The following is a 16,158-nucleotide window of genomic DNA, read 5'->3' as shown; positions in this document are numbered from 1 at the left end:
GGGTTTATTGTGCGCTTGTATCTTTGAAGGCATCTGGGGGTACTGTACCATTGTATGGTAGGGGTATTGTGCGCTTGTATCAGTTGCATTGTTTCAGAGAAAAATAATAGCTGACATATATTTCGAAAAATAATCTTATCCCCTGGAAATAGTGATAAAGCCATATGAGTATGGGCCCGTTTGTATCCATTGAAGGGTTTCACCGAGAAAATAAAGAAAATTTCCAGAAAATTTTAAGACTCTCATAAAAGTTTTAAGTTGGATACGAGGGACTGGCAACTCTAATAGCACATTGGGATAGGACTTCGTTGGGATCCATTGAATAGATATGAGGGGTTACCAACTCCATTATTACTTTAGGATAGGGCTACTTTGGGATCCACTGACGAGTTACTACTTTTACGAACCCTCCTTAAGTCTTCTGATAAATGGATAATTTGTTCCAAGGGTGAGGAGAGGGGAGGGTGGAGGGTGATATTCCTGTACAATCCCCAGGGTTGTATCCCTAACTTTTTCGGGGGGATTTTATGAGGTGGAATAGTGTTCAAAAAACTTTTCTTAAGGGGGTACACAAATTTTGTCTATCACACTGACACTCTTAAGTTTTGTAACGTAAGTTTATGTATACATTATTTAATTGTCAAAAAAGATAAAGAAACATTTTCTGTAATATATATTTATGTCTAACAAAAAGGAAGACCCTGGCGGAAGAAATAGAACCCGGCTTTTTTACTCTGATTCCAGCAGTTATGGAGACTTCACTCTTTCGGCTGTTTTTCTTGGTGAAAAGGAGCAACTCTGGTAGTAACCTAGGCATGCTATGCGGGATGAGCATTGTCTTCACGAAGCATATTTTCTATTCAATTACATAAATCACCCATGTTTCCTTCAAATGACTCAAATCACTTCCAACTTTCTATGTTGCTTACGATACTGATCTTTAGTTGAAATTTTTTCAACGTTTTCATCGGCTTAGGCTATGGAGCTTAAGTGGCTAACGCTACAGAGCTTGTGAGCTTGTGGATCTTAAGTGAACTAGTTTGATAGGCCTATTTAGCGAATATGGAACAATATTGCTTCCAAATGAAATCCTGGAATTTCTAGAATACCACCTTAACTAAAAATATAGATGAAGACTGATCGCCAATATTTTAAATGCAAATGTTCGAAATAAAAAGCACAAAGGGAAACTATAGAATTTTAAAAAAATGGAAAAAGTATAAGTGAAAGTAGGAGTAAGATAGAAAAACCTTTGACTACATATTTTGAACATATTATGAGCTAAGAATTGTTTTATTAACATATTTCCTTCTGAAGAGGGCAACCACTAAATATTCTCTAATTTTCCTTTTTATTCAGGCTGAAGGGATTTTATAAGAATATAAATGTCGCTAGCATACCATACTGACACAAATCAAATTACAAAAAATAGAAGAAAAGTAAATAAACCTATAAATTTACTACAACGAATAAATTTCTTTCGATTATGATAGACTAAGTGCCATTGTTAAGTTATTCCTGGAATTAGTTTTCATTCTGCATCAATCGAAGGAAATTAAACAAAAATAATTCAACATAGATGGCGATATTGCCCCCCCCCAAAAAAATGCTATTTCTGAAATAGACAAAGAATAAAAATAATTCAAAATATTATTCCCGGCACTTTATTGCGAATAAATTCTTCTCATGTCTTTTGAGACAGGGAAAGAGAGAAAGAGAGAGAGAGAGAGAGAGAGAGAGAGAGAGAGAGAGAGAGAGAGAGGGAGAGAGAGAGAGAAATATGATACTATTTTGCTTATATTGCTCATACGTGGTATTTTGGATAATGAAATGATCCATTTCTTGGCCGAATCTGTCATGTTTATGACTTTAAAGACAGTCGTTAGCTTATTAAAATTCTAACTACAGTAGATTCAGTAGATAATTATTATTTTTACCAGTTCAGTAATAATTATTATTGTTAATGTATATTAAGTGATAAACACCTTAAAACTTTCATAAAAAGAAAAAAAATAGAACGTGTTCTCAAAAAGTTTATTTACGATGAAAATTGTTCATGATTCTGGGGCTTAGCTTTTTAACGTTGTTTTTGTCGCTCTTGGCCTTTCATTGGCTTTTCTAGCCCTTCAAGTTTTTACCGACAGAAGTACCCAACTATATGTTGCTGTCTGGAATCGCATCAAAAAATTTCTTTACAAATAAGTCACGGCGTGATTTTTCCCTTGTAATGTAGTTACGTTATCATCCTCATAGCCTTCTCGTAATTTCTCCACTTCCTTAGGGTCTGGTTCTTCCACTTTTTTAAACCATCTGGCAGTTAGTTTTTCAAACCATGTTTTAGATTTCACTTGGTTCACAATGCAAAATATCACATATACAATGAGAAGTCCAAAATGTGTAAAGCACAAAGTAGCAACCGATGGTAAAGAAGCTATATCAGCGTAAGGTGGGGGCACAGTGAGCTTGAGCCAGATAAAAGCTATTGCACCATTTTGGAGAGCGGTCTCCAGTGAAATTGTAATTACCTGGGCTGCTCGAAGGCAAAAAATGGCCGGCAAAAGGGCTCCAATACCATAACTAACGGCTGTTACGACAAAACCTGATAGAGTTATGTAGGGAGTCCATAAGTGGTACTTTTAGAAGTCATTATCAACGACCATCAAAAAGCCCAACACAGATTTCGTTACTAAGCAAATGGTGAAAAATTTAATGCAAGCTTATGAAAATATTGGCAAGTTTGGTGCTCTTTCCTCACCACGCCGTCTTGCATTGGCTGCAAATACATCTCAACAAGAAGCTCAAAAGTTTTTGGAGAAGCAAGAGTCCTATACTTTGCATAGGAGAGCTGTTAGACCGAAACGTTTTAGAAAAACTAGAGCACTCTACCCCTTTGAGATTGCTCAAGCAGATTTAATGAGTTTGGATGGATCTTATGCCAAGTATTATACACCGTACAAGTTTTTACTGGTCATTATTTATGTTTTTTCACGCAAACTTTTTGTAAAGCCACTGAAAAGTAAGCATGGAAGTGAAGTTGCAAAACAATTGGAGCAAGTGTTTTCTGAACAGACATTTAAAAAGATTCACGTAGATAGAGGAAAGGAATTTTTGAATCCAAGTGTGAAAAAGACTCTTGAAAAGTATCAAATTGAACTCTATCATACCCATAGTCATCTGAAAGCTACAATAGTTGAAAGAAGCATACGTACACTTCGTTCTCATCTAAGTGCATTTTGTACTCATTTTAATACATTTTCTTTTGTACCAAGACTTGACTTAATGGTTTTTCAGTATAATGATTCACCGCATCGTAGCCTTGGAAATTTAGCACCGAATCAAGTAAACTTACAAAATACACCTTATATTTCTGATTTTATGTATGGAAAAAGTAAAAGCAAGCAGAAAAGGCTTAGGAATCAATTACAAGTTGGACAAAGTGTTAGAATCTTACGTGGTAAAGGAATCTTTGAGAAAGGACAGTTTAATTTTAGCAAAGAAATTTTTCGAATTGCTAGTGTTCAATCCACAGATCCAGTCACATTTAAATTAGTGGATTTGTCAGATGAGCCTGTTCTTGGATGTTTTTATCAGAGTGAACTACAAAAAGTTCAAGAGCCCGATGATTACGTTATAGATAAAGTACTTAAACGGCGAACATATCGTGGAGTTAAACAGTTGCTTGTCAGTTGGCTAGGATACCCCACCTCTTTCAACACTTGGATAAACGCAGATCAAGCTAGAAATGTCGATTGAATCCTTCTATGTTTCATTTAGTTCGGACGTCCCAGACCCTGTTTATGATCAAACAAACAAGATTGGAGATTTCCTGACAAAGCTTAACCCCCCGATTGTGCTTCAAGGATCAGGATGGAAAATGACCTTAGTATCCCTCCATTTAACCAACTCTTTCGATTCTTTGAGACAAGATCAAGACTATTTTTTCAAATTGTTTCGATTTGTTGGTGATAGCAAAGACCCAAGCAAACGTTTAGGCACTAAAATAACGCTTCCAAAGAATAAGCGGTACAATACAATTCCGGAAATTATCAAAGACATGAATAATTTGGTTTATACCGGTAAAGACTCGGTTAATTTTCACTACAATAAACTATATGATCGAGTCTATATACTAAGACTAAAAGTCGGGGAATCCTGCTATCTTAGTGATGGTTTGCGAGAAGTTCTTGGATACAAAGAAAACATTATTGAGCCAGAACCGGATAATAATTTTCACCAGACTTATGGCATTGAAGGACCATTAGTCCCAGGACTTTACTACCAGTGGAATTCAATCTTTGTGTACACGGACATTGTTCAGCGTTCACGTATTGGAAATACATCTGCTCCCATCCTAAAAATTCTCCCGAGAAAAACGACAAACGAGGAAGTGAGCTAGCTATTCGTTCCAGTGAGTTAGCTATTCGTTCCAGCCACTTATTTATTTAGATATAAGTAGACAAAACATTGAAATTGTTCATTTTAGTTTTAGAACTGAAAAGAATAACATCATACCCATTAATAGAGGACTAATCTCGCTAACAGTCGAATTTAGAAGAGATGAATAGCCGTAGACAATTTGTTTGTCCCTCTGTAGACTGTTTTGTGAAAACAATACAAAATGGAGGTGGAATGGATTACTGTCAAGGAAAAGCTACACCTATGGTTGGATATGGTGCCTTTAGCCAATTTTTTGGAAAAATGATGCGATTTGCCATACCTCTTTTAAAAAGATTTGTTGTTCCTGCGGCGTCTGATGTTGTTGGCAATACAATCACTGACTTTGAAAAAGGACAAGATTTTGGTTCATCCTTGAAAAAAAATATACGAAATAAAGTACGTGACATTACGGAAAGTATGAAACAACGTGGAAGTGATATAAGTAGACCATGCAAACGAAAATTGATCAGTTTGCAACGATCCAAGGTTAAAGCAAGACCTCTCCAGAAAATTAAGTGCTCAAAAGCAGATTTTTTTTTGTCGAAAAATGAGTTTCCTTCCAACCGAAGACAGTGTGCCCTCAGTTAGTTCAGCCATCAGCTATTTTCAAAGCCCAAATGTTGATGTATCTGTCAAGTCTGCATATTTTGATCCAATCTACCCAGTAGTCCCTTTATCGGATGGTTCACCTATTCACTTTCGCTTTTCAAGCAACGAAAACTATTATTCTGACATGCGAAACAGTATTTTAGAGCTAAAAGTCAAAGTTTTTAAATCAGATGGAAATCCTGTAACAGATAGCGACAAAGTTTCATACGATGATGGAGGCATTATGAATACTTTATTCCAAAACATTCAAGTATTTGTCAATGATACGCTTGTATCGAGTGGTAATTCGTTAAGTGCCTAAACTTCATTCGCATCGTATACATTATTAACGTCAAACAGTACAAAAAATCGCGTGGTTCAAACTCTGGTTCTTACACAAAAGAAGATGGCACTTTGGATGCTAAATTGGTGGTACTCGCCACTGAAACTTTACACCTTGCTGCGCGACCATCGCACGATTTCTTCCAACTAAATCAGTTTATACCACCTGGATTAAAAATTTATATAAAGTTTTTCCCATCATTGCCTAGATTCGTTTTTCAAAAACTCGAAAAAGCTGCTCCTGATGTTACACTTACAATAAGTGAAGTAGTTTTACATATCGCTAGCATTGGCAGTAGAAAAGGTCAAAGCAAGCGGAAGTAACCTGAAAATTATGATTCCAAAATTGATGCCTACAGCAAGAATTATTCCAACTGGAAGTCTCTCTTTTGCTGAAAGTTCATTGACGACATATGGACATCTCCCTTCAAAAGTTATTCTTGGCCTTGTAAAAACGTCGAATCAGCTAGGAAGTTACGAATCCAGCCCGTTTAAATTTGAGCTTTTTCCTCTATCTTCTCTGCATCTTAAAGTGAATGGACAGCCAATTTATTCACTAAGCTTTTCTGATCAGAGTTATAGACTTCTTTATGAAATGAGCATGCGAACTTTGGGAGGAGACGAAACAACTTTTGAAAATGGACTATCCTATGTTAAATGGATACGTGATTCTTCCCTTATATGCTTGGATATTTCTGGAACTCCAGATCTATCTCTTATTAAAGACGGAGCACTACGATTAGACCTCACTTTTTCACAAGCTACAGATGCGTCTGTTAGCCTTATAATTATCGGATTTCAAGAGACATTTTTGGAAATTGACAATTTAGGAGCTGTATTTCTCCCGATTGCACCATGAATGCGGATCAAGTGCTAGCTGTTTTAAAAAAGGACATTGTTGCTAAACAATACAAAAGTTTCTGCTTACCTTCCGACTTTCTTGATCGTCTTACAATCACAAGTTTCCCGACAATCATCGTGGTGAATACCAGTCCATCTAGGCTGCTTTTTGGCCATTGGGTTGGTTTACTAGTGATGACCCGGAAGACGATTGAGGTTTTTGACACCTACGGAAGAAATTATTCTGAATGGAAGAATATTGGACAATTTGTAGACAAATTTGAAATAGTGACTCAGAATCGAAGAAAAATTCAAAATACAATGACTGGCTTGTGGATTTCATGTTTTAGTGTTTATTCTTTTGCGCTAACGTCGTTATTCATTTCAAAGTATTGTTAATATTTTTACACCTAATTCGTTGTGGAATGATTTTTTAAGTGAGAATATTATTGTGAAATTCTTTATTGTTGATTTTAAAGCATTGTCTCCGTTCTGTATTGATAAGCATTGTGAACAAGTATTGCTTTCTTATTAAATTTTTGTATCGATCAGCTTTGTTCAATAAAAAGTTTAAACTGAAAAATGTGTTTATAGAAAGTTAGACATTTGAGACAACAAAGTATGGTAAAATTCTAGTTAATTGACTTCTTGCTATCTTGTAAAGGGTTTAGGTTAGGAAAATGAAACTTTTACGTATTTTTCTGGTGGATGATCAAACCCAAGTCCGGTATGAAAAGTTGGATATGCAAGTCCAATCTAGAAAATATAGTCCAAATTGTATCTAGCCTAGGTATATTTCTCTATTCAGACTTTGCAATTCTTTAACTGCAGGTACTAGTTGAAGTACAGTATAATTTTCTAAAACCTACCTATACTAGAAAACATAATATAAAAAACTTACCTCTTTTGAATGCAATCTATCCATAGGTGTGTGTTCGTATTCAAAGTCTAATACAAAATTGTTGCAAACCCACATTTCACAATAAATCCAACGTATGAACAACGTTTTGGTTGCAAGCTTTTCACTGCTAGCTGTGCTGAAACAAACGTATGAACAACAATTAAGATTGCCGGGATTGACCGCTATCTGCGGAGAATCTAGTTTAATTTAAAATTGTATCGGGTCACACGTAATTTTTCCATGTCTTTAATTAGGAATACGCGAATAAGAAATAAAAATTAAGAGTAATGTGGGGAAAAGGGGTAGAGAATGGAGGATCATTTAGTATAGGCTTAATTATACCTCCAAACTACTTATGCCATATTGGAAGCTAGGAAAAACCTAGACCTACTCTTAGAAATATTTTTGAAAGAATTAAAATTCATAAATTTACTAGCCTAGACTATATTGTGTAATAACCACCAGGTTCGTAAATACCTACCTTTGCGACATCGCAATGTTGCGTCACTTGCATCTGGAAAGACTGTTAATTGGAGGATTGGGGTGGGGAGGGGGGCGGAGCTTGAATTGCCTATCCTTGTTGCAGAAACTGTTACGGCCTATACTACTTATAGTAATGGTTATTGGGAAGTGTACAGACGTTTTCAGGGGGATTTTATTTTGTTTGGGGGTGGGGCTGAGGGGAGGGGGCTATGTTGGAGGATCTTTCCTTGGAGAAATCTGTCATGGGGGAAGAAAAATTCAATGACAAGGGCGCAGGATTTTCTAGCATTACTATAAGAAAACAATGAAAAATAAACATGAGAATGTTTTTTTCAAATGAAAGGAAGAAGTAACATTGAAACTTAAAACGAACAGAGATTATTACGCATATGAGGGGTTCTAAAAATAATTTAGCATAAATAGCGAGGTATTTAGGAGGAGATAAATACCTCGCTCGTTATGCTAAAGTATTTTTAGTAATTTCAACTATTTATTCTACGGCCTTTCTGACTCAGGGGTCATTCTTAAAGAATTGGAACAAAACTTACGATTTAGTGTAAAGAGCAAGGTATTAACAAGGGTACAAACCCCCTCGTATACATAATAAAAATATAAGATTATGAAAGTTTGTTACGTAAGTTATTTCTTAAGTTACGTATATTTCTTACTAATAAAAACGTTCGTTAAAAATTAAAAGTTCTAATTGCCTTTTTAAGTAACCAAAAATTGGAGGGCAACTAGGCCTCTTTCTCCACCCATTATTTCTCAAAATCGTCTGATCAAAACTAAGAGAAAGCCATTTAGCCAAAAAAAGAATTAATATACAAATTTCATCTTAATAATTTATGTGTGAAGAGCCAAAACCAAACATGTATTAATTCCAAAACGTTCAGAAATTAAATAAAAAAACTAATTTTTTTAGCTGAAAGTAAGGAGCGACATTAAAACTTAAAACGAACAGAAATTACTCCGTATATGAAATGGGTTGTCCCCTCCGTAATCCCTCGCTCTTTACGCTAAAGTTTGACTCTTTGCCACAATTCTACTTTTTAAAACAATTAAAAGTTTTAGCGTAAAGAGCGAGGGATTGCGGAGGGGACAACCCATTTCATATACGGAGTAATTTCTGTTCGTTTTAAGTTTTAATGTCGCTCCTTACTTTCAGCTAAAAAAAATTAGTTTTTTTATTTAATTAAACGAACAAGGTTCACCAAATACCTTGGAATCAATGTTGATGAAACCCTATCATTTAAAGATCATGTGAAGTCAGTTTCGAAAATATTGTCACGTAACTTAGGTATCATGCACAAATTAAAACATATTTTCCCCCCAAATGTTCTACGATTGTTATACTTTTTTCTGGTTTACCCTTAAATTTTGTATTGCTCGTCGATTTGGCTTGGTACCTTCCCTTCGATAGTTCGTCCAATCCGTGTGATCCAAAATAATGCTATCCGAGTTTTTTGTAGTGTTGGGAACCAGGAGTCTTCGAGGTCTGTGTATAGAGATTTAAATATAATGCCTGCAGCTGGATTACGTGATTTTTATACGTTGATTTGTATATATGAGTATTACAGTGATAGCCTTCCTGATTGTTTTACAGGAATATTTTGTGAGGTCTGATGTTCACCAATACATTACTCGGATACGAGGTAATACTGAGGTTCCTCTTCTTTTTCACTTATTTACAGAGCTTCAAAACTTTGGAATAAACTGAGTATAGATATCAAGGAAATAGGTAGCCTTGGCTAGTTTAAATCTGATTTACGCGTGGAGTTGCTCGGTAGGTATACTTTTGAAACAGATTAATTAAAATAAATTTTCCATAGGTTATTCATTTGTAATATTTATGTATTTCTTTGTATGTTATTTTTGTTGTATTGGGGTCACGCAAGGTAGTGTATTGCTTATGGGTTTTTTTGTTGATTTTGGTATATGGTCTCATTCTCCATATTTTCATATTCCATATTGTCTCTTTATTTTCTTTGAATTTAGCACAGCCTCGCAAGCTTTGCTTATGTTGTGCTATTGATTAAGAAATGTTTATTTCTAATAAAATAGTCCTACTACTACTACTACTACTACTACTACTACTACTACTACTACTACTACTACTACTACTTCTACTACTGAATGGTAGATGAGAAGCTTAGTTTTAGAGGAGGGGCCTTGAAGCCCAATCTCACTTTATTATCAACTGTATTTTGGAGAACGTGGAGATCATCTGATAATACATGGATACCGTCTGCGTAACAGAGATAGCCGACATCAATGTGTTGCTCAATTAGAAATGGAGGAATATTTTTAGTAGCGGTTCAGATGACATTATTGAGAAGAGCTGGACTAAGCACAGAGCCTTGTTTAACACCTTTCAGAATATTAATGGCTTTGCTCAGCTGGCTACCAAGCCGTACTCGTTTGGACGCATTGCCATACCAATTTCATAAGAGACGGCAGAGAAAAGGGTTTATTCCACAACTCAATAGAGAAAGAACATCATGTGAATAGATAATTGAATCGAACGCCTTGGAAATGTCGATTGCACAAAAATACATGTTTTATTTAAGTATCCTATAACGGATAGCAAAAAAAGTTGTCTATGCGTTTTCCACACCCAAGCCTTTGCAAAGTCCTAACTGGTTTTCCCCATGGCCGCACTTTGTGTTTATTTCTTGGAAGATCAGCATCTCAAAAAACTTACCAATTGTGGACAAAATAGTAATTAGTCTGTATTTTCAATGGTTAATTACGTCTTATTTTATTAACAATGTTTGATTTTTTTAGTAAACTTGGGTTATATTTTTCAGAAATAAGAGCATCCACGTTCAAAATGCATCTGATTTTATTAACAATATTTAATAAACTTGGGTTTTAGTTTTCAGAAATAAGAACATTCACGTATAAAATACATCTCATTTTAATAGTAATATTTTAGTATTTAATTAACTTGGGTTGTAGTTTTCAGAAATTAGACTATCCCTGTTTAAAATGCATCTGATTTCATTAATAATATTTGAGTATTTAATAAACTTGGGTTTTAGTTTTCAGAAATAAGAACATCCACATTTAAAACGCATCTGATTTTATTAAAAATATTTTAGTATTTAATATAATTGGGTTTTATTCTTCAGAAATCAGAGCATACACGTTTAAAATACATCTGATTTTATTAATAGTATTTGAGCATTTAATAAACTTGGGTTTTAGTTCTCAGAAATAAGAACAAAAACGGGTAAAAGAAAACTGATTAGAAGCCAAAAATGTTGTTGACTCGGTTGTTGTCTCGACAAAACAGATGCGAGGGCTGTCATAGGACGATTGTATTGCTTCATTGACAACATGAAGGATTATGCGATACCAGATAACGCATTCTTCTTGAAATTCTCGGATACATGACAAGAAATTCTCGAAAATGAGGATGCATATTCTAGGAATGATGTCAAAAAAGGTGTTAGCAGTTTCTATAGTAGATCAGGATAGGAGCTGCCACAGTATCTCTGTCCAAAAAGAACCAGATGTGAAGGCTGTCAGAGGATATATTGTATTGTGGGAAACATACCAAGAAATTCTTGGTTCCAAAAATAATTTTAAATCCTTAAGAGTCGAGGTCTAAAAATTATATGTTCGAAAAAATTATATGTCCAAACATTTTGTCAAAAAATATTAGTAAAAGAAATGTTTAAGGGACGAAAACTTTAGTTTGGTATTGGTGCCCTGGAGGGAGACATGGGGTCCTAGAGGGGGACTTGGGGCCCTGGTGGGGTACATTGGGTCCTATTTGGGAATGTGGGGACCCGAACTCATGCGCAGGCCCGGTAATGGAAAACCGATGTGCTCAGGACCATTACACTACAAAAATGATACCTGGCCAGTTGTAGTGATAATCAATTATTGGTTATCAATAATCAATAATTGGCTCGATATCATTACAGTACAAAAAGATCTCTTCCAATTGTATATTAGAATCCATGTAAGTTCGTTTATTAGATATCATGCCACTTCACGCTCACTTTAATTATTGAACAACATACTTGGCAAAAGAAACACAGCTAATAATGCTTCCTTAAATCACTTATCAACTGGAAACTGTCTCAGAAATAATGGGTTAATTGTGCGCTTGTATCTTTGAAGGCATCTAGGGGTACTGTACCCTTGTATGGTAGGGGTATTGTGCGCTTGTATCAGTTGCATTGTTTCAGAGAAAAATAATAGCTGACATATATTTCGAAAAATAATCTTATCGCCTGGAAATAGTGATAAAGCCATATGAGTCTGGGCCCGTTTGTATCCATTGAAGGGTTTCACCGAGAAAATAGAGAAAATTTCCAGAAAATTTTAAGACTCTCATAAAAGTTTTAAGTTGGATACGAGGGACTGGCAACTCTAATAGCACATTGGGATAGGACTTCGTTGGGATCCATTGAATGGATATGAGGGGTTACCAACTCCATTATTACTTTAGGATAGGGCTACTTTGGGATCCACTGACGAGTTACTACTTTTACGAATCCTCCTTAAGTCTTCTGATAAATGGATAATTTGTTCCAAGGGTGATTCGAGGGGAGGGTGGAGGGTGATATTCCTGTACAATCCCCAGGGATGTATCCCTAACTTTTTCGGGGGGATTTTATCAAGTGGAATAGGGTTCAAAAAACTTCTCTTAAGGGGGTACACAAATTTTGTCTATCACATTGACACTCTTAAGTTTTGTAACGTAAGTTTATGTATACATTATTTAATTGTCAAAAAAGATAAAGAAACGTTTTCTGTAATATATATTTATGTCTAACAAAAAGGAAGACCCTGGCGGAAGAAATAGAACCCGGCTTTTTTACTCTGATTCCAGCAGTTATGGAGACTTCACTCTTTCGGCTGTTTTTCTTGGTGAAAAGGAGCAACTCTGGTAGTAACCTAGGCATGCTATGCGGGATGAGCATTGTCTTCACGAAGCCTATTTTCTATTCAATTACATAAATCACCCATGTTTCCTTCAAATGACTCAAATCACTTCCAACTTTCTATGTTGCTTACGGTACTGATCTTTAGTTGAAATTTTTTCAACTTTTTCATCGGCTTAGGCTATGGAGCTTAAGTGGCTAACGCTACAGAGCTTGTGAGCTTGCGGATCTTAGGTGAACTAGTGTGATAGGCCTACTTAGCGAATATGGAACAATATTGCTTCCAAATGAAATCCTGGAATTTCTAGAATACCACCTTAACTAAAAATATAGAGGAAGACTGATCGCCTCTATTTTAAATGCAAATGTTCGAAATAAAAAGCACAAAGGGAAACTATAGAATTTTAAAAAAATGGAAAAAGTATAAGTTCAAGTAGGAGTAAGATAGAAAAACCTTTGACTACATATTTTGAACATATTATGAGCTAAGAATTGTTTTATTAACATATTTCCTTCTGAAGAGGGCAACCACTAAATATTCTCTAATTTTCCTTTTTATTCAGGCTGAAGGGATTTTATAAGAATATAAATGTCGCTAGCATACTATACTGACACAAATAAAATTACAAAAGTAGAAGAAAAGTAAATAAACCTATAAATTTACTACAACGAATAAATTTCTTTCGATTATGATAGACTAAGTGCCATTGTTAAGTTATTCCTGGAATTAGTTTTCATTCTGCATCAATCGAAGGAAATTAAACAAAAATAATTCAACATAGATGGCGATATTGCCCCCCCCCCAAAAAAAAAAAAATCTATTTCTGAAATAGACAAAGCATAAAAATAATACAAAATATTATTCCTGGCACTTTATCGCGAATAAATTCTTCTCATGTCTTTTGAGACAGAGAAAGAGAGAAAGAGAGAGAGAGAGAGAGAAAGAGAGGGAGAGAGAGAGAGAAATATGATACTTTTTTGCTTATCTTGCTCATACGTGGTATTTTGGATAATGAAATGATCCATTTCTTGGCCGAATCTGTCATGTTTATGACTTTAAAGACAGTCGTTAGCTTATTAAAATTCTAACTTCAGTAGATAATTATTATTTTTACCAGTTCAGTAATAATTATTATTGTTAATGTATATTAAGTGATAAACACCTTAAAACTTTCATAAAAAGAAAAAAAATAGAACGTGTTCTCAAAAAGTTTATTTACGATGAAAATTATTCATGATCCTGGGGCTTAGCTTTTTAACGTTGTTTTTTTCGCTCTTGGCCTTTCATTGACTTTTCTAGCCCTTCAAGTTTTTACCGACAGAAGTACCCAACTATATGTTGCTGTCTGGAATCGCATCAAAAAATTTCTTTACAAATAAGTCACGGCGTGATTTTTCCCTTGTAATGTAGTTACGTTATCATCCTCATAGCCTTCTCGTAATTTCTCCACTTCCTTAGGGTCTGGTTCTTCCACTTTTTTAAACCATCTGGCAGTTAGTTTTCCACACCATGTTTTAGATTTCACTTGGTTCACAATGCAAAATATCACATATACAATGAGAAGTCCAAAATGTGTAAAGCACAAAGTAGCAACCGATGGTAAAGAAGCTATATCAGCGTAAGGTGGGGGCACAGTGAGCTTGAGCCAGATAAAAGCTATTGCACCATTTTGAAGAGCGGTCTCCAGTGAAATTGCAATTACCTGGGCTGCTCCAAGGCAAAAAATGGCCGGCAAAAGGGCTCCAATACCATAACTAAGGGCTGTTACGACAAAACCTGATAGAGTTATCTGGGGAGTCCATAAATGTGAAAGTCTGACGATGGTCCAAATCCCAAACTAAAAAAAAACAAAACAGAATCTAAAATAATGTCACCGAAGATAATAAAAACACATATTACAGCAGTTAAAAGGATCCTTCGGTTACTTTCCTAGTAACTGAATAAAGTAACTTTTTTAAGTTATTTTTTAGTTCAATTTTATTTTAAATGAAGATGACACCCCTGAATCCTAAAATTAACAAACTGGTTAATCCTCTTACTTTGTTTTCCTAGTTTTGATTTTTTAAAGTCACCTTTCCTCTTTTCCGCCTTTCTACCTCACTACTTTTCCATCTTTGTCACCTTTCCTCTCTTGAAGAAACACTTTCAAAAGGAAACTGTGCTTTCAAACTCTTAATTTCATAACTTGTGAAGAGAAAACTATATCAAAATTTGAGTAAAACTTAGCTAAGAATAAAAATTGGTAAAAATTAAAATCTTATAGTACAAAATTCTTTTGCAAGTTTTCCGCACTCCTTTAAAACTTATGTTTTGTTACTTGAATTTACCTCACCCAGTTTGAGATAGCAAACAGAGCAGTTTGTAACTGGTAGTGATCCTTTGCATCAAAATTTTCCACTTAAGGTGCTTGCACTCCTTGAGACGAGTAACAAATTTTCCAGGGGGGGGGATTCCGGAAAGAACCTGTTTAAATTAAATACTGTCGTGCATATTTAAGGAACGCTTTAGAAAAAAGTTTTGAATTATTCAAAATGGGGTTTGAATTTATTTTATATGATTCAGAATGCATCAGGCCTAACAAAGGCCTAGAATTCCTGCTTTAGAGGGCAGGAATTAATTCACTATATATACTGTTTCCCATAGAACTATGAGGAGCTGTGGCTGCTTAGTAGAAGTCACCAACATGTATTGAATTTTTTCATAAATATACCCTAAAATCTTACGATGTAATTGGCTTTAAGTGCATTTTTGGCCCAACTCCAATAAATTTGTTTTATTTTTTTTCTTTTTATTAAAAAGGTGGCTCTAGAGTCTCAAATCTGTTTGTGAGAACTTGTCACTAAAAGACCTCTTGTTAGAAAATATTATTTTATGGATTGTAACCTCTCATTCTATTTTATATTTTCGGTTAAAAAAGATGAATTACGGAAAAATGTCGCTAAATCAGTTTTTGTGCTGCAAGTTCAAAAGGCTCCAAAATAGGATATAACTAAGTCTTTCTTTGTTTTTTCGACTTTTCAACCATAATTTAGATGAAAGTTGAAAAAATAGGCAAAATATATACGGTATATGTCAAAATTTTCTACGGTATATTTTATGCCATAGAAGATTTTTTAGTTTACGATAATTCCAATTTTGTGATTTTTGCTGCTGTTGTTTAAATTCACTAAAATCTTTGTTGAGGACTGTTCCAGATAAATGTTCCCTATCTTGATGAAAACTAGGTTTATATTGCTTGGGACACCCATTCCTAACCATCCCTCTCTAAAAAAAAATAAAAAATTCGCTGTTAAGAAGATTATTTTATTTATACCAAAGAAGAAAAGTGCAACAGTTTAGTAATTTTGACTGAAAATGCAACAATTTAGTGGTTGGTAGCTCAGCAACTCTCAAGATTTTCTTCTAAGAGATGTTTGATCAAGGAAAAGTTGGATGGAGGCCTTTTGCGTATATGGACTTGAAACCATTGTTACAGGGCTTCATTTATGTTAAACGTTTGGGGATGTTTTCCCCTTTCTTTGCAAATAGAAATTTTTCTCATTTATGCCAATTTTTCTCCTGCTCTTAAATTTTCATAATTGCTTCAAACGTAATGAATTTATTTTTTTAACTAGGTAAAACCTAGGTTTTGATGCATAAAATGTTATCATAATCCTTATTTTTAATCT

The 16,158-nt window shown here is 34.7% G+C and overlaps 2 protein-coding genes across 2 annotated transcripts in view; one reads left to right on the top strand and one right to left on the bottom strand.

Annotated features, from left to right (window-relative positions):
• Positions 1-2,694: 2,694 nt before the first annotated feature.
• Positions 2,695-3,753, top strand: LOC136028529 (uncharacterized). Its single transcript, XM_065706374.1, has one exon. It carries the CDS (start codon positions 2,695-2,697, stop codon positions 3,751-3,753), a length of 1,059 nt encoding a protein of 352 aa, XP_065562446.1.
• Positions 3,754-13,027: 9,274 nt separating this feature from the next.
• The window catches only part of LOC136028238 (sodium-dependent organic anion transporter-like), a 37,911-nt gene continuing 34,780 nt past the window's right edge, over positions 13,028-16,158 (bottom strand). Inside the window, exon 4 of the mRNA XM_065705965.1 lies at positions 13,028-14,327. Coding sequence (XP_065562037.1) covers positions 13,860-14,327 — 468 coding nt within the window. The 3' untranslated portion in view covers positions 13,028-13,859. The remainder of the gene's footprint in view (positions 14,328-16,158) is intronic.

The sequence above is a fragment of the Artemia franciscana genome, chromosome 6 (assembly GCF_032884065.1).
Source record: "Artemia franciscana chromosome 6, ASM3288406v1, whole genome shotgun sequence".
NCBI classification, from domain to species: Eukaryota; Metazoa; Arthropoda; class Branchiopoda; order Anostraca; family Artemiidae; genus Artemia; species Artemia franciscana.
This window is presented reverse-complemented; position numbering and strand designations above follow the sequence as displayed.